The sequence below is a fragment of the Alosa alosa genome, chromosome 20, assembly GCF_017589495.1.
Source record: "Alosa alosa isolate M-15738 ecotype Scorff River chromosome 20, AALO_Geno_1.1, whole genome shotgun sequence".
Lineage (NCBI taxonomy): Eukaryota > Metazoa > Chordata > Actinopteri > Clupeiformes > Clupeidae > Alosa > Alosa alosa.
This window is the reverse complement of record NC_063208.1, coordinates 27,594,255-27,613,896: the sequence shown is the minus strand read 5'-3', so window position 1 is coordinate 27,613,896 and position 19,642 is coordinate 27,594,255. Positions and strand designations below refer to the sequence as shown.

Here is a 19,642-nt window from a genome sequence, read left to right as displayed (position 1 = left end):
ATGCGCGCAACTGCAGTAACAAACCATAAAATAGTGAGGCTTGCATGTGTGCAATGTGCATGCATTGCATGCGTGAGGCTTGCATTGCAATGCATGCCTAGACTTTGAATCAAGACACTTTCTTGACTTTATCGTCTTATTTTTCTGTAATATGTGAGACGATAGTAAACACAAACAGATTTTACTTGTCAAGCTGAATTGATCACATAGTGGTTTTATTTTCAACAAGTGGGCGCTGCACAGGCCCAAATGAGGATGCACCTTTTGGTACGCTGTCTGGTATGTTGCTCTGGTGATTAAATAGGTTTGTCCTGGACCACAAACCATAGCAGAAATCAGTCTTTAGTCTGACCAAACTTGTACACAAGATTTTGTTTTGATTTCCACAGCGCTTGACTAATAAGTAGGCCTACTCCTTTTCCCCTTGCTTCATGATGCCTTGCGGGAGTGAACTGAACATGTGGTGAGGAGTGTGACTGTTTTTTCAATCTGGTGTTGCTGGTCATCTGAAAGTAGGCCTACTCATGGTCAGATTATGAGCCACTGGGCCCCTGGGCACAGACATGAAAAGGGCCCCCCTGTACACTGCAAAAAGTTTGTAACAAAAATTAAGGGGGGTCCAGGGACATGGTCCCCCAAAAGAACATTTTGAAAAATAACCAATGAAATGATAATTCTAGCGAGATTGAAACTTGTATTCAATACAAATATGACATAACCATCAACACTATACTGACTTTGCACTCATTCACTCCTCAGCACTCATGACCCCCACACACACACACACACATACCTACATTTTTGCACTTTTACATTCCTCTCCCTATGCTACAGACCTTTTATTTATTTTCTTATTTCATCACACGTCAACACACACACACACACACACATATATCTGACTTTCTCCAACTTTTGCACATCTCCATAGAACTTTTTATTTATTATTTCTCCTCCTTCTATCTACCCATGTCCTTGATTGCCTAGCCTTTCTGCCCCCCCCCACCCCCATCCCCCACACACACAAAAAACACACACACTTACATCATCACTGTCATCACCTCACATACATACAGCACACTGCTTGCTACAGTAAGCCTCCTCTACATAGGCTCTACTGCACACTGCCCCCCCTCCCTACATACACAGCACATTGTCTTCAGGATCTTCTCCAACACATATCCTCTACATACTTACAGCACACTGCCCCCAGCTACCCACACACACACTACGCATACACACGCACAGTCACTGCTCCACTCCCCTCCCGCCCACACACACATCTGCACTGTCATCACTCACATATATCATGCATACAGTACTCTGCTTGCAATAGTAAGTCCCTTCACCATACTTGCAGTACACTGCCCCCCCCCCCTCTCCCCTACATACACAGCACATTATTTCATCAGGAAGCTTCTCCAACACACATCCCCACCATACTTACAGCACCCCCCAATACACAGCACATTGTCTCATGAGGAAGCTTCTCCAACACACATATTGCACACTGCCCTCTCCCCACATACACAGCACACTATCCCATCTCCCTTGTCATCCCCCCACACACACCAAGACCCCTGGCAGTTGGGTTAGCTCCTTGAGCCGTGGATCTGCCCAAAGTTTTTTCCTTAGTAAGGGAGTTTTTCCTTGCCCCTGTTGCTCTTGGGTGCTCCTTGTTGGTGCCCCCCCCCCCATAAATGCACAAATAGGCTGACATCAGACATAATTTCACTGCATTTCTTACATTCATTAACTATATGCATGTGACAATAAACTTCCTTGTATCCTTGTATCAACAGTTGTGAAAAAGATGCCAGTTACAACGCATGATTATCACACATAGCAGAACCTGTGTTATTTGACTAAGGGGCCCCATTCAGATATCAGGGGTGAATAGCATAACCCTTGGTGAGGGGCCCTATTAAGACATATCACATAACATTGCCTGAGTTATTTGATTGAGGGGCCCCATCCAAAAATACCTGTAAACGCTGCTCTGTTGGTGATACTGTTTTTGTTTTCTCTGTTTTTGGCTTTGTCTGTGATTTTGTTTTTGTTGCTGTGCACATGCTACAAAAAACAGTCTGTGCTATGGATGATTTACCAGGTTAGCATCGGTGGCACCATATTTAAAATGTTTAGTGTAGCCTACAGATGAGATGTTTGTAACTAGGCATACATAGGCTACCGATGCTAGAGATTTTGTGGATTGTGCTACAAAACTATCAACCTCTGTAGCACCAGTGCTAGCAAAAATAGAAGTTAACGTACAGCCCTGCTTTGTTTCTTTGGTTGAGCACCCAGCATAGTGGCAGTGCATGTGGTGTCGTAAAGGAGGGCCATTGTGGATCAATCCTGAGTACACGTGATGCGTTTGCGACTGCCACCAGCTAGCTGTGCATTGTTGCTGTCTCCTGTGTCATGTTGCGTAATGTTCAGTAGGCTCGGTTATTGATTGACTACTGTGGGAAATCCGTAGTCTGGTAGAGTGGTTTCATGCACATCTCACTTGTCTTTAGGCCTAGTGCAGGACAAAGTATACTAAACTGAGAATGAGAATGTCCGCACACCGGAGTAGCTCCCAAAACGTAGCCTAATTTAAGAAAAAGCAACGTTTTGAAAAAGAAAAAGCAAATCATTTTGCCTGAAGAAGACCCTGTCATGTCAAAACGTTGCTTTTTTCTTTTAGTTACATTTTGGAAGCTACTCGGTGTGGACATTCTCTTTTTGTTTTACTGGGAAATCCCCTACAGCTCAAAGAAGTAACACCTCTCCCGGGTAGAGCTGCAAAATTATCGCAATCGCAATATACTGTATGAACCAATGCAATTATGGTACCTAATCGCAAAAGCTACATCTACAGTAATAATCGTGCACAGTTCATTTTGTGACATTTTTTACTTTTATATTCATTTCATCCTCCTTGACTGTGCCACTCCTGACTTCTGGTTGGTAGGTGCGTAGTGCGTGGGGGGGGGGGGCAGAAATTCTTATTGGTGAGCTTCTAATAAGATAATACTCCTGTTATTGTCGTCAACGCCTTTTCGCCTTCTGCTTATGATGATTCAGTCTTTTGAATTCGTTTGGCCTTGCCATGCAGTTGTAGGCTACAACGTGCCATTTCCTTCATGTGTTCTATCAAAATGTTGTATGCCCTCATGGACAGTAGCTCCGTGATGTCTGCATCTTTCCAGGTCGGAGATTTTCTGGACAGTACTATTCCACTCCATCATAACACTGGCATTTAAGTCAGATTTAACCATATGGACGCACAAAAGAAACGTCACCAACACGCCCTCTCACTAGGTGTGAATTTTAACCGCATGTTCTACTCCTCGTTCAGACACAGCACATTTACATAATGTCCGGAGGAAATACTAGGGGGGGAGTAGTACAACAACCGGCTAAATTCGGACTTCCATATGACCGGTTATGTCGTTCAGATATACGGCCCCACCGTTTAACATCGGCAGAACCTCCGGTCTTACATGTATGTCTGAAAGCGCTTACAGTCGATCAGGGGTGCTGTGCTTCTTGTGCAGTGGGTGTGCTCACCAATTAGGGTTGGCACAAATTAAAGACACATTTGGAATATTAAACTGAATCAATTAATTGACAATTGAAAAACACATCAATATCTGTCAGATATCACAAAAATCAATATCAATTAGATATTTTCCAAAAATTGTGCAACCTTTCTCCTGTGTACAGTATATCTGAAACTACTGAACAAATGTGAAAACTAACTGACATTACACATGTGAAACTAGTCTTTTGATGATGAATACGGGAAAATGGAAAGACCAAGAAAAAGAAAACTTACAATGTAAACTGTGTTAAGTTATGAATATGTATGTCCAAAAACATGTGTTAATTATGTAAACTATAAAACTTTCGATACCCCTGAACATGATGTGTAATGAATGTCAATAGGCCTAGTGTTTTTTATTTTGACTGCTGGTGTATGATCTGAAAGTATAGTTTGACTTTGAGCTTCTTTTGTGGAGGGTTTGTGAATGTAATAGGCCTATATGAACATTTATTTTTCTTTGTTGACATTTTTGAGAAAAGAGTGGAATGTTTCAATGAATGTGTTTCAATGTTTAAAACACACATTAGTGTTTAATCACACACTTAACACAGTTCCATGGATCAAGATTTCAAGCCACTGTGTGGGAAACCCCTGGATGTTTTGGTGTCTTGTGACACTCATGTGGTCTCCCCTTTACTGCGGGGCAACTGAACCTCAAGTGCTATGACATACCAGACAGTGGGTAGTGGGAGGCCAAGTGAATTTGCTTGAAGGCCCTGCATGGTGCAGTATCTTAACTACACAAACACCAATGGGTCTTAGTTGAAATACATTTAGCAGACACTTTTCATCCAAATTGACTAACATACTGTATGTCAATTCTATTACAAGGGACTACATTGTCCCCAGAAGGTGGATGTTGGAATCCAGGAATTGAACCCACAACTTTTCAGGCTACTGCTAGCCCAGCTCCTTAACCACTACACTACCACTGCCCCAAATAAACAGATTTTCAGTACATCAGTAATAACAGGTGACATACCACACACATAGGGATTCTTCTTTGATCAGAGCATATAAAACAGTTGTAAATGGTATCATTAAATATCACTACTGCTATGCTGCCACCTATTGGACTTCCTGGTTAGGTATACATGTTCCAATTCACATATTTCCATAGGCCTACCTAATATGAGTGCACAAGTGAATTGGCTTGTGCACTCAGAAGTATGCAAATTGGAACACAGCAATGGTTTACTCCAAATGAGTTTGCAGTGTAGCCCAAATGACTGACGCTTGTCAGGAGTCAGTCCAATCCAACTCAGAACAGAGCCACATTCAGGAGCAGCTGGATGTAACCTTGGACAATACCTGGATATTCATGGATGTTACCTAAGTTATGCCTCTCATCTTATTCAGCGGTTATTTTCATTTCCATCTGACTCTGAAGTCATAATAGTGGCAGCTGTTGGGGGATCTGTAAACTGCTCATAGCTCAACAAATGTTTAGTCTACCCACAATCCCTTACTCTGTGTCAAAAACATTATCTGTTGGCAGCACTGAGGAACAGAGAACGTGTCAATGATATTGAGGAGTGCCTATACTAGGTTATATTTGCCATGAAGGTGATTTTTAACTTATGGCCTCTGTGAGCATGTTATTTTCTTGAAAACACATGAGATCTGTGCTCTTTGATGTTCACTGCCATGAAAAGGTTCAGCTCATCTGCAAGAACATGGTGTCAAAAACACCAAGCTTTGGTTTGATACACAGGGAGCACACACAGTGATGCCTTACCTGTAATGAATCTTTATCAGGATAGCAACAAAATACCTCTTAGTGAGAATATTGTAGTTTAAAAAATGTGCTTGGCTGCACATACGTAATGAAGACATGGGCCTAAAAAAACTGATAGAACAACTCTAAAACCACAGAACTCTGGCTCTGTGCTAAACCAGAGCCGTATATAGAAACAGTGTTTTAATGACTCCTTGGGGTAGTGAATAATAATGCAGTCAAACTAAATATTTGGCAACATGCCATAAATATTCATATTCAGAATATTAATTCCATTTAATGTGTGTACTTGTTTGGAAATAGCAAGTTGTCAGCTTTGTTAAAAGTGCTTTTGGCTTTACATTTTATTGGCTAATCAATAGCCCAATGATTCTAAAACTGGGAATGAGGTAGACATCCAGAATGTTATATTTGAAAATATGAAACATCAAATTATCAGAGATCATCAAAATGATTCATTATGTTATTTCAAAACTTCATTTGGAGGACAAAGAAGACATGCATACGGAGAGGATTTGAGAGGTGGAAGATTCAGCAACACATTGACTAATACTGATCAGGTAAATACTGATCAGGTAATCGGTCTCTTTGAATAATCATGTCTCAATCTCTATAGATTTTTACTTTCATTTATGAAATTGCTTGCCTACTTCTATATCCAATTAATTGTATAGATGCTGTATACATTAAATTATTATAGGTAAATCTCAACTTTAATGTCAAAAACCCATATTAGATACATAACAGAGAATATTGTTCTATAACAAACTGTACAAATTATGTCATGACTCATAAGTAAGTGCATAAGTAAGTGCAATGGCAACCGGTCAGTCCTTCACATTCTCTCCGCAAAAATAAATCACACTTTGCTTTTGTGCATATGCTTCCCTGTGTGTTTGTGTGTGTGTGTGTGTGTGTGTGTGTGTGGGGGTAATGGTGTGTGTGTGTGCGTGTGTGCATGTGTCTGCTTGCCTGCATGTGTGTGTGTGTGTGTGTGTGTGTTATGTGTGTATGTGTGTGTGCGTGGAATTCCGTTCATAGGGGGGCATACAATAAATTAATGTATGTATTAATGTACATATAGTGACTGTACACCAACTGGCCTGTAGATGGCCAGACACAGTTTTCTGTGAATATCTCAAGAACTGTAGGGCCTAGGATGACCAATGTTTATGTATGTTGGCCTCCAGGGGCCATGTCAACCCATCCCATATCCACTTATTTGATAGCGCCCACCTAGTTAAAAATGAAAAAGCAAAAATGAGGCATAGTAATCACAGGTATCTTTGGCTGACAGGTTCAAAACTGCACGGAATTTGAAGTGTAGGATCATTATGACACCCTCTGAATACATGCCAAGTTTCGTGGAATTCCATTCATGGGGGACCACTATGTTTACATTTAGTGACTACACTACACACACAAACACACACACACACATACAATTTATTTTTGCGGAGAGAATATGCAGGACTCAGTGGCAGTCATAGTTAAACTTGAGTTTGCCCTTTGCTCATCATTTAAATGAGGGCCCTTGGTCTTTGCTGTTCATCATGACTGACCCACCAGTCCCCAGAAAATAAGATTGAGAATGAAATTTTAAGAAAGTCAACTTTGCAACAAAGGGTTATTGCATTCACAGAGCTGACAGTCTACAAAGCAGGAAATCCCAGAATCTGCATATCAATAAAGGTTTATTCTGTTGAGTTTGTACTGTCTTTGGGTGGCCGGTAGTCTGGTTCAGCTGTTCCAACTGTTGGCAAATCCTCAGCTACAGCATGGGCTTCCCCTGGTTTCATGGCATCTCATAGGCATCTAGTAAGGCCCAAATGGCACAGTCATTATCTTGACTGTGTTTATGATAATGTCCAATGAGTTGTGCACTCATCCAAAATAAACATTAAGCCAATCGATGAATATAAATATAAACATTGCATGGTTTGGGTGTAAAGGTGCAGTCAGCAATAAGCAATTTCAAGCCCATAACAATTTGTTTAGTGAAACACTACTTAGAGAGGTGGTGAGGATTAATTAGAGGCTTCTAGAGTCTGATATCAGCATGATGCCCTGTGCCTGACACATTCCACAGGAACTTGCAGGGTGCTCAGACCGGTGACAGATAAGGTGCCAAATATCACAGCGGAGCCCACATTTAAAGGGACAGTCCAGACAGTTTTTGTGTGAAATTCTGCTAATTGCTCTTCACAGTCGTCTGTTTAGTGCATGTGCTAAGAATAAAAAAAACAAAGTGTATGTGTGTGTATATTACATTACATTACATTACATTACATTTGGCTGGCAGCTTTTTTTTTAAGCAAAGCGTTTAGTAAACAGTCGTTTTAGAACAATTCTCACAATTTTAGGACAGTTTAAAAAACAAAAAAAACAAAGTAAGAATAATCGGTGAGTGCTGTTTTTAACATGTATAGTTTAAAGCGGCTGGTGAGTATAGGATCATAAGATAAGTGTTGCTTAGGTGTTCTCTAAAGAGCTGGGTCTTCAGGAGTTTTTTTTGAAAGTGGAAAAGGATGTCCCTGCCCTTGTAGGAACTGGCAGTGTGTTCCTTCCAACGAGGAACAACAGATGAGAAAAAGTTTGGATTGGCTTGAGCGTGCCGGTGGTAGAGCTAGGCGTCGTTCGTCAGAGGGAGCATGGCGGTCTGGAGAGTAGTGTAAGTCTGTATGAGGGCATTCAAGTAGGTATCTTATATATATACTGTATATATAAGAGCTTGGTTCCAAAACGCTATATCCTCCATTTTCATGAATCATTTTTTAAAATGTCGTTTTCAAGGTAATTTCAGTGGAACTGTAATTGGGTTATTGCTATTTGATTCATCTTTACTTAATGAAAACAACACAACTGCAAAATTACTGAGATTACCTGAGATACACAATTAAATAACATGAGTTATTAATGTTTTTAAAAACGGATATATAGCGCTTTGGAACCAAACTCTTCATATATAAACTCCATGTTGTCCATACAGTATGTACTCCAGTATATAGTACTCCAGTATGTCATACAGTCCTGGGCATGCCCGTGGTAAACAAAGATAGAAGCTTGAACTGAACCAACAATTCCAGCCTGATTAACACATTGCTTTATAGGGGCACTGGAGGTAGGAGTGTAATTTGATTAGCTGTTGAGCTCACCCAGCCTCTAACTCTCCGTCTCAATCTTTGACAGGAATAAGACACACGTCGACACAGAGTATTCAGTACAATTTTTCCCATTTTATTTGACCCATTTAATATCCTTTTCACCATCTTCTTGGAAGACAACATTTCTTTCCATGTTTTCTTTTGTGTTTGGCCTAAAGGGGGGCGTTGGTCCAGAAGCCAAGCAGAAGCTCAGAGACATTAAGACATGTTCGATGGTGTAAGACTAAAGTTACCGAGACAGGGCAAGTCTTGCTAAGGCTAAAATGAACGATCTTCATCTGGCAATCTCAATTCATCCCATCTCCATACAGACATTATCTAATACAGGCTTTTTAGATTACGAGTGCATTTTAGAATATCTAGCTTCAAAAAACATCTACATTTGCTCAAAGAGTTATTTGAACACAATAAAGAGACACAGAGCAAACATGAGTTTGGGAGATATACCAGACTCTTTACATATTCACAAGCAAGGCCTCCGAGGTTCCCATGTGGAGAGGTCCAGGTAAGGCTAGGTTTCGAGGCCCTGTGACCCCAAGCGAAATTACAGGATTGACCTCATCTGGTTCAGCGTCCCAGAATGCAAAGTTTGTCAATAGCAGAGAAAGTAGAGAGCAGATGTTCAGTGCATAGTCATATTCACTGCATTCTGTTATATGATGAGATGATTAGTAACTATTATATCTGTGGAGTATGGAGCAGAATCCAACCAGTCAGGAAAGCATATTTCTTTCATAAATAATTTAGATGTGTGCTTTAAGAGACTTTCTGGACAGTTATTGACAGAGGAAATAGTCATAAACTTGGTCCAGTAGAGAGTTAAATATATCCAGGTGAAAAAAAATATGTTGTGGTGATTGGCACCAAGCTTTAACACTGAATACTATATGGTACCTGTACTTTGAACTCTGTCTCAGAGTTGCAGCTTTGGGAAAATACACATTGAACTTTTTTAGTCATTGATATAGAGTACAGTAACATATAACCATGCACTCCTCCAAAGAATTGTCTGCTCGGAACACTGTTGTGTTGTATGTACCCAATCTTGGTTTGTTAACTATTTGAGACTGAATCGAGATGATCTTGGCATACAGATTTGGTCGTTTAGTGGTTACCATTTACAAAAACATCTGGAATAACATGGGAATCTGAAGGCCATCAAAATAAACCATTAATCAAAGAAAGGTCTACAGTGATGATTATTTAATTAAGTATCCTTGTTTTTTCCTTGTTTTTAATTTGGTCCATTAGAGATCAAAAAGATACCTGGTGTTTTTTTTTAGATTAATTTGATCTGAGGTGATCATGTGGCCACAACCCAAATTAAGTGACCTAATTACCCACACTTCTTGCCACTCAATTGATCCCAAAGAGATTAAGACGAATTAGTGACATATACACATCATACACAACAGCAGCAGAAGTACCAGACAGGAAATACAGCACAAAAGAGGAAGTGGAGAGAAAAAAAACAAAAGCTTGAGTCTATAAAATATACTAACAACCATTCCAAAAGTGGTTCGGTGATTTAACCGACTCTGTTGCGTGCTGGGATAACAAACATGTGCTTTTTGATTGGTTGGTTGGTTGGTTTTGGCATGTATCATGGCATTGAGATGAAGGGGGTGTGTTTGGTGTCTTGGGTGGGCGGCACCGCCAGCAGGGCAGAGGAGTTGAGGACGGGCCTCCTTTTTTCGTGGTGGGGTGGGAGGGTTGGGGTGCTACCGATACACTCACGCCATCTTCAGAAACTGTTCCACAGTGTCTGCCTCCACTGCCTCAGCAAACATCTCATAATTCTAGGGGGGAAAAGAAGACCCACAAATTATTCAAAACAAGCCCAAACCCACCAACTAGATAATAAAAACAAAAATCACAAACAGACAAAACTGTCTGGAGTGGATATGGAATTGACCTACATTTGAACCACCATTGCTACAGTCTTCACATCCTCCTCGATTATGCAACAGTGCAGTACTTGTGTGATAAACAGTGTGTTTGTTTGTGTGTGTGTGTGTGTGTGTGTTTTACCCCGCAGTACTGGTCCTCGTTGAATATTTGGGGAGGTACAGCGGTGGGGTTTCCCGATTTGGTCCTCATCTCGTCACGTACATCGCCACCCACGGAGATGTCAATCAACTCAAATTGGATGCTCTTGCTCTCAAGGATGCGCATTATCTCGGCCTGCTGGGACTTTACCTGCAGAGAGACCAGAATGGGGATCACAGGGCTGTCTAGAGACTGTGCCTCATCGCACCACAAGTAACGATGTGTGTGTGTGTGTGTGTCTCATGTACAGTAAGCCAGAATACTCACTGGGGAAATAACCTAAAACCACATGCAACAGTGCATCAGTATGTGTGTGTGTGTGTGTGTGTGTGTGTGTGCCATGCAGTATGTCAGAGTATGGGCTAGAGAAGGCAAGTCATACCACAAGCAACGCTATGTATAGATACTGTATGTGTGTCTGTCAAAATATTGTTTTGCCTTTATCTTCTTCATTTACACAGATATTGTGATGTATCATAGAATAATCTTTTTGCAAGGCATCGAGTATTGCATAATTGTTGAATCACGATATTATCGTTATCATCATGACCAATGTACTGTATATGACAGTATCAATGTTACTCTGTTATAGAGAGTTACTCTGTGGTCCCCAGCTCTAATACACAGTAGGCTACTGGACACTTTACCTTATCTCCAAGGTGTGTGTGTGTGTGAGTTTATGGTGGCTTTACATTGTTACTGAGCCATGGATGTGAGTTGTGTCACTCAGATCTAATTGCAAACTCATTCAAAGTTAGTACAATTTTAAGTTAACCATTTTTAAAATGCATGGATAAATCAGTAATACATGTAGGGGGCGCAGAGCACACGTGTGTATATTTCAAAATGTGTCAACAACCACCCTGACAACTAGGAAGTTAAAACGGTCAAAATCCTGTTCTGAAACATCCAATAACTTGTCCATAATACTGCTGTCTGAGAGCCAGGAGTAGGAAGTGCATTTTTAACAGACACTGCCCATTTTCTAAAAAGGGCTCAGCTGATGATTAATTGCTACATGCTATCTGACAGGACAGAGATCGAGGAAGTTAGAGGGCATATTTGCGTAAGGACCACGCCTGAGGCAAAAGCACCAGTCCCACAGTTTTCTGAATCAACATCAGCATTGTGTGCACAACTGAATATTATCACCATTAAACGGCATATGAATATAAAAAAACACAAATCTAACACTTTAAACCATTACAGATACAATGCGTAAAAACAAGCCTATACAGAAAATCTGATTATGTTAGTCGGTTTTTCAAAATGCAATCATGATTATACCTAATCATGATGGCGTGTTTGTTATGTGTGCTATCTCATAACTCAGGATGATGGGCTAGTCTGCTCCGTAGAGAACAAAATCATTGTCTGGCTTACATTCCTGACTTCATTTGAAACAGATGTTACGCTGAGATGGGTTTTAGACCGCAACAATATTGCAGCCGGTACAAACACAATGTAGCACTGTCAAAGCTACGAGACTGACTTATTTCGCTCGTAATAAGCCTTATTCAGCTTTAACTGACCGTTTTTATCACAACCTGGGCTTGAGTGCAGGTAGCTATGACACCGAGCATGTGCACTTAGCGGGCAACGGTATTAACATGGTAGCTTATTCAGATAACTGGGCATGATGCTCTGTCATGCATTGATAACGACGGGACAGGCGCAGAGGATTTTGCCTATGATAGCTAATTTCCCTGTATTGTTCTAGAAACGGGATGGAATAAAAACCCGAAATGCGGGACGCTATGACTTCCGTCCTGTTGGCTTAATAGGTTTGCATTTCCTTAGCGCTCAACTCAGCTGTTTAGCGAGAAGGGCTCTAATCGTCACAAATGAATGAATGGAAATTGCTACGGCACGACACAGCTCTGGCGACAAAATTGCTACTTACTGTATCGAGCTACTGAGATATGGCATTGGGTGTGTCGTTGCGCGTAATCCCCATTGGTTTTAAAACCATTTGGCTGTGACTTTGGGCTGTAAAGTGTTTCTACGTTAAATGTATTTTAAGGTATCAGATTAGTTTGGTCTTACCTCCCTTGAAGCCGTAACAGTGGTGTAATACAATTTGATGCCCATGATCACAACTCTTAATATCCCTTTGTGTGTCTCTCAGTGCCCAGCTCTCTTGCCGTACAGTCGTCTCTTCCCCCCTCTACCGCTTACCCGCTATTCGTTGCGTATTTTAAAGGGACCGCTACCACTTCCCCATCCAAAGTTTGAACCGTAAAGCAGCTTGCCACCTCATGAAACGGTAAGTGAAGAAGTGTTGTGAACACTTGACTATAAGCATTTGTGGAAACGAACTTTAAAGTTTCGTTCAGTTCTTTTGGATTTCTCAGGGTATTATGTTTCATTTTTGAGACTCGGTCAACAAATTGGGAAGGAGGGAGTTAATGTCTAAAAGACCAACAAAAGAGACCTTTTTTTCTTCAGGGCCCCTGTTGACATTACGGAGTAAATTCTCTGGGTTCACAATGCGAAGTAGGCCTAGTTAAACTATCTAGACCTGATCTTTACAACCGTTTAGTGAGAACGACAATAACCTATACTCTTGAAGTCCTGCTGTAGGCCTACACTACACTTTGGCCTAATGTACACATAGGCAGTCAAACATACTCTACATTCAACCTTTTTAAGAACTACACAGCCACGAAGAAACAAAAGATTTCAGTTTGTTGCAAGCTGGGCAGAGGGATGTGGAACACATCCAAGATCTGTCAGATTTCCCTGAATGCAAACTGTGGCAGTGGGGAAACTTCTGTGCTCATGTAAAGAGTTCATCAGACATTGCAAAAAGGAAATTAGAAAAGAAAAGACAAACAAAGTTAAATCTTGAACAAATATTTATTCAAGGTTCATATGTTATTCAAAACATCTCCACATGGGGTAGTTCAAATCTGCCCACAGGGATAGTTTTAGTAGTGGTGTGTTTGATTAGAGGAAGTTGCTGTGGTAGTTTCACAAGGAAGTACCAAAGTGATCTAAATGCTGAGGCAATTATCTGATTTTGAATGAGCTGAACCACTGCTTGGCAAACAGAGACTGCTCCAACACTTGGCCTGGTGGAACACTTAGGCCCACTTTGAGAACTGAACCGATGATGTAACATTTTGCAGGCAGATAGAAAGAGAGAAAGACAGCTCTTTGCCATATGGAAAGAACTGGTCATCCATTTCCACACACTTTTACTCAACCTGAGTGTCAGGAACTCATGTTTAATCTGGGGTCACCATGGCAATCATTGCTCAATAGCCAATGGGAGTGTATGCCTACCAAACCTACGTCACAAAGCAGAGCAAGAACAATGTGGTACAGACAGGGGGGGCTACATTGGAGGAGGACAGTGAAACATTGCAGAACCCCTGCTAGAAAGAGGGAGATATGATGCCCTGATACAACACTGTAATTTTCCCTTTTAATGCTGCTGGCCAAATGGAACCATCTGGAATGTTAAGGGCTTGAATTGTAAACATACAGAAACATCAACACTGCAGTCAAAGCAATGACAGGTCATCCCATAATAAAAACCCACAATAAGGTCTGACAGCGAGACCGTGCATAAACACTGGCATGTGGGATTATGACAAAATACAATGAATGCTTAATCATAGCAATACATGAATAAAGTAAAATGGCATAATGTCTCTCCAAGGCACTTACTACAATAAACAACACTCGACAACAATAACAATTATATGCCATCTCAGACTGAAGGTTAGACCTTCAAATTGCAAAATGATGATAACATACTACATTTATATAAAGTGCATTAACGGAAATACACACAAACTGCTAGATGCTCTAGGCAACAAATCACAAACAATCACATTCAATAAGACTTAACAGTGATAGTGATATTTACTCAGATTTGTTCTAAGGCCTAAGGCAGTCTATAAAAATAAATTATTTTTTTAAAAATGATTTAGCGCCCTGATTAGGGATGGGCCACATTGTATTGTCATCCAGTATACACCGGTAGAATTCCTTCCCATGATAAGAATGTCATATCGCGATACTAATGATATAATTGATTATGTGCCTCAAAGTGAGCAGCTCACATGTACAATGGAAACCAGCATGAGTGAATGTAGAGATCAAACTGTAGACAAGGAAGAAAACTTTGCTGATGAAAGTTTTACTTTTTAGCATTTGCACAGCCCTCAATACAAGTCTTGTGGCTGAGAAAACAAAGGTGAATTGTACAGATATCTATATAGAATATAGATATATAGACTTTATTTCTGCTGGACTGTTGGACTTAGTCATTTGTACTATCACCATGACCACTATCACCATTGCACTATCACCATGACACTAACTCACACAGAGCACCTTACCTTACCTTACTATGCACAGAGAATCACAGGCTCAGTCCCTGCCTCAGTCATTACAAGTGCCTCTTGATTGATTAATCACCACTATGTGGATACTGTTTTTTAGAATTAATTTAGATTAAGTGTTAGTTATTATAATTTGTATTTTAGTGTATTTAGTATATTCTTTATATTCTACTGTCCTTATTGCTTAACTGTGTTTTTATATTATATACTTTAATTACTTTTTTTGCTGTTAGTGAATGTGTGTGTGTTGTCTGTATGCTACTGAGACCTTGAATTTCCCCTGGGGATCAATAAAGTATCTATCTATCTATCTATATTTTTCATGTTGTTGTGTATACTGTTATCGCCAAGAATACCATGAAAAATCGTTCCAAGTCTATATCGGCTATCCCTAACCCCTGATTTATATTCAATTCCACCATTTCCATATATTTGCCCAGGGCTGAGAATAATGTTTGGTCCATGTGTTTGACATGATGGACTTAAGACTTAGCCCCGTCATTCAAATTGGGGCCCATTATCTTTGTCAACTTCCTATAATGATATCATTTATTACATAATGTATCATAATGAATTAGCTAAGCAGTCCTTATCAACAATCTTTATATAAAAAGTAGACATAACAATGAAGAGCTATTAAGTCAACACTTAAGACATATGATAATTAATAGTGCATCTATAGTATAAGAATAAAGTGTCTGATCGTCTCTCAGTACCAAAAATAACGTCTCTCAAATACAATTCTGCTTTACAGTAGGCTACTACCAACTAGATCAGTAGGTAATGCATTGATAAAAAGGGCACAAAGCACTAAGGGTACTATTACACTAATCCAGGTTACAGGCTTGTTTCCAGAATGGTTAGTTGTGAACTGTAGGCTAAATAAAAGGGTCATGTTGACCCAGCACTTCAGAGAGGCACTACAGTATGGAATTTTTTATCTATTATTTGGATTTCTCTCGGGTGTTGAGTAGACGTTTCACTTTCCCAATCATGAAGACGGCTATCCAAGCACATGCAACCAGCGTCAGCACATAGAGCCCAACGAATAATGCTGCGTCATTGTCTCCATGGAGACGGGTGTAGAGGTTCCGGCGGCCCTGGTAGTCCAGATAAGAGGCCTGGATCTGACTCAGGGTGCAGAACACCAGAAACACATGGAAAACCTGATGGCCCTGTACCAGGAAGTCGCAGCGTCCTGGAAACAGTCGCTCAGGCAACGGGTGCGTAAAGAAGAAGGCACTCGAGATAAAGAAGGCCACTTGGCCACAATGAAAGGTCAGCGCAAGGTCATCACTCGCGCTTGCATTTGCATCTCCATGAGAAAACAGCCAGCGGAACATCCTATGGAACACCGGGCTCGTGTCCCAGCTGTATGCGATCGCCGACGGCACCACCTGGCCAACCTTGCGCACCCAGGGGGCAAGCTGTGGTTCTGGTACTTTCCGTAGCAGCAGCCCAAACAGGAGAGGCAGCAGAGCAAGACCGCGGCGGGCATGAAAACGCCACGCACGCGCCTGTGCCAGTCTTCCTCCACCGCGTAGTAAAAGTGCACCACCGCGCTGCCATACTGGTACTGCGCCACGCCGACGTAGTCCAGGAAGAAGAACGAGAAGTGGCACAGCTCCGACTTGCCAGCCAGGAGGTGGGCGGTGGCGCTGCACAGCATGTAGGACAAGGACGACGCCAGCAGGATCAGGAGGGGCCAGGAGTGGCTGTCCCCCACAAACTCCACCGTCTCCGACAACTGAGCCACCCGCATGAGCACCAGCAGCACCCCGAGCAGGTGCGTCCACACGTTGATGGTCTCGTTGTGCCGCTGGAACAGAGAGAGGAAGTAGTAACGCCAGGCCTGGTGGAGAGGCCGGTAGCCTCCGTGGATGTGGCGCTCGCGGAAGAAGGGGGGCACCTCCGTGTCCCGCATCGTGCCTGGCATGGACGGCGCGGCTTCCGTCAGCATCTGAGGAACCTGCCGAAGCTGTTGCAGGTTAATGAACAGCCGACCAATCCTCTCCATGACAATGGTTGCCATGCCTGCCTCTGGGGACCTGTCTCTCTCTCACTCACTCACTCACGTTCTGAGGTAGCTGGGAGGAATAATAATGGCAATTAATGGATTATCTGCCGGTCAAGGGAAAAATACATTTTAAACAATACTCATGATTTTAAACTTAAAAGGACTGCATAGAATGCTCCCTTTAACATTTGACTTGTATTTTGAATGAACTTGAACTTGCATGTAGAATGAAGTGCTGTAAAGAGGCCTGGATGCAGAATTATTTCTCAATACTGCTGCACAATAATAATGTCCTTACTTTGGTTATGTTTATGTTTGTGGTATTTGCCAGACACTTTTGTTGCTGTAACCTATAAACAAAGCTGATGCACGTCTCCATCACAGATCTGTACAAAAGTACAGGTTTCAGTCTTTAGAAACAAAATAAGATAAAGTTTAAGGTTCATCTTAAAGCAACAATATGCTAGTCCTGCTATTCCCCCAAGAAGAAGTTTCGTAATAAACCTATCCACCACCTTCTGAGGTTCTTGCTGCTGCTCTAACCCATCTCCTGCATTCTTACATTTCAAGTATCTGCCAAAAATCCTAACACGGGGGCTGCTAGTGCCTTGATTTGTTAAAGGGGAAGGCTTGTTTGCTCAAGCAAATCTCTGCAATGCTGCAGATTATTAAAATGTAACATTAAGCCACAATACGTTTTTTGTACAGGTGCTATTATATATATATATATATATATATATATATATATATATATATATATATATATATTATAGTTATAGATATATTATATTATATTATATTATATTATAGTAAAATTCAGTAGTAGTTGACTTCCGTTACACCCACAATGAGGTTCTAGGAATCTCCAATCCCATCTACAATTATCTGTTTATAGGAAAAATGTTGTCACGCTTACATTTGAGCACATGGTGTAGCAGTGACTGGCCATAGCCTACAGTTGAGGCCCCTATAATTCCCTATAATGTGCATGGCTCACGCTTAGTTAACCTCGTATACTGCACTCCACCTGTTGATATGATCTATTCGCCTACTTAATGGATGTAAAATATAACTTCAGACTTCATTGACTAAAGGAGACTTCACGCGAGTTTTCAACGTGTGTTCAAAACCAGTTTTTTACTGTCGGCTGTCTCGGACAGTCTTGCTTCGATGGAAACTGTTATCTTTCATTTTTACATTAGGTCTACGAACGCCATCGGTTACTGTATTGACCGAAAAGCCATAATTAAAAATGGTTAGACTATTGTAAAGTTGTGTGCAGTTTGTACCGCTCTGAATCATACTGAAAGCCTAAAAAAGGAACCTGAACGCAAAACACTTATCCAACTGTATACACAAAAACGACACTGACACACCAGGCTACTTTTATGGGGCAAGGAATATAACCTACCTGGGTGCCCAGTCCGTCTTGGTATACCGGCCTCATTCGACAGTTCCTGCTTTCTTTGCGGTCATCTGCGAGATTGCGTTAATATCTCGTTAGCTCCTCATTGACCAACTTGGTCACGCCTTTTCGCTGGCTGACGACAGTTTTGTTTTTTTAACAACCACAGTGATTCGATCTGAAATGAGGTAATCCGTGGTATTGTCATTAGTGGCACATGTTTATATGCGATGCAAATGATAAGTTAGTGAGATACACTTAGTTGAACATGTCGAATTGACAACAATTTTCTTCCAAACCTGGAACAGACCGGTGAAAAATGGGAGGGCTATATGGGCAACACGTTTCAGTGCGAAGTTGTGATGTCGACTGAGCAGACCGGCTTGTACAGCATAAAGACACTCAAGCTGAAATATGTGCGCTTCTCTAAACATTGTGAAGACCGCACCCAGTGTCCGAAGGTGAAACGCCTTTAAAGTGAGAAGAATAACTTGAATTGCCTCCTTTTAGTCTCTGGTGTTTCCCCTCAAAAACTGTAAAGATGTAGGCAAGCGTTAAACTTAAAATGTGACCATCATCTCGGACCAGCAACGTTGACGAACATGTTGTAGCCTGCTTCTACATACCTGCAGCAAGATTGTGTGTACAACACAGGCATATTGTAAAACTATTTGCAATACCCTGCATGGGTTGTCCTCCTGACCTTTCTGTTCCAAATGTACAGGTCCTTGGCCTGCTAGACAAGGTATAACTTTAACTCATATTAGATGAGGGGGTATGTTGTGTTACAACACTTATAACTAGTCTTTGCTCCACTGGTGTGCATGGCCTGCCTTGGTCTTTGTTAATGTGATGGCATAGCATAAACCAGAGTTTAAAGCAACACCAAAGAACTTTTCCTCTGTCGCACGCACGCTATTTGTTTATCCAGCACTGGCTTTGCAAATAATGATGTCCACAGACAAGGTAGAATATGTTGCATGATTTTATGAAAGTATTATGTGTTGCTACATCAGATGCAAGTCAAATTTGTAGTTTCTTATGTCTCATTCCATCGAACTACAGATCCGCCACCCGCTCTGGCAAACTTGCATAGTGCGGTTATAGCTGATAGAGGGCCGCGAAGCGAATGCAGAAGTACAGTTCACCCTACGAGTTGGTGACCCACTGAAATGATTTTGGAAACATTATTTTAAGGTACAAAAACTCTTTGGATGTTGTATTAAACCACCAAAAGGAGTAAAAATAGCTTTCCTCAGCAAAGGTGTGTGTGTGTGTGTCACAACCCAGGTGTGGTTTTCTATCAGTGCTTGCTGTCCTCA

At 41.2% G+C, this 19,642-nt stretch overlaps 2 protein-coding genes across 2 annotated transcripts; both read right to left on the bottom strand.

The window, feature by feature from the left end:
- Positions 1 to 8,546: 8,546 nt before the first annotated feature.
- On the bottom strand, positions 8,547 to 12,709 carry sh3bgrl3 (SH3 domain binding glutamate-rich protein like 3). Its single transcript, XM_048228978.1, has 3 exons — positions 12,590 to 12,709; positions 10,526 to 10,693; positions 8,547 to 10,293 (listed from the first exon to the last, which is right to left on the bottom strand). Exons 1-3 carry the CDS (start codon positions 12,632 to 12,634, stop codon positions 10,228 to 10,230), a joined length of 279 nt encoding a protein of 92 aa, XP_048084935.1. The 5' UTR covers positions 12,635 to 12,709; the 3' UTR covers positions 8,547 to 10,227.
- A 2,434-nt stretch (positions 12,710 to 15,143) lies between these two features.
- Positions 15,144 to 18,631, bottom strand: paqr7a (progestin and adipoQ receptor family member VII, a). Its single transcript, XM_048228967.1, is given in 3 exon segments — positions 15,144 to 16,322; positions 16,325 to 16,985; positions 18,327 to 18,631. Coding segments are annotated over 2 exon segments (1,086 nt in total). The 5' UTR covers positions 16,931 to 16,985; positions 18,327 to 18,631; the 3' UTR covers positions 15,144 to 15,842.
- Between the last annotated feature and the right edge of the window lie 1,011 nt (positions 18,632 to 19,642).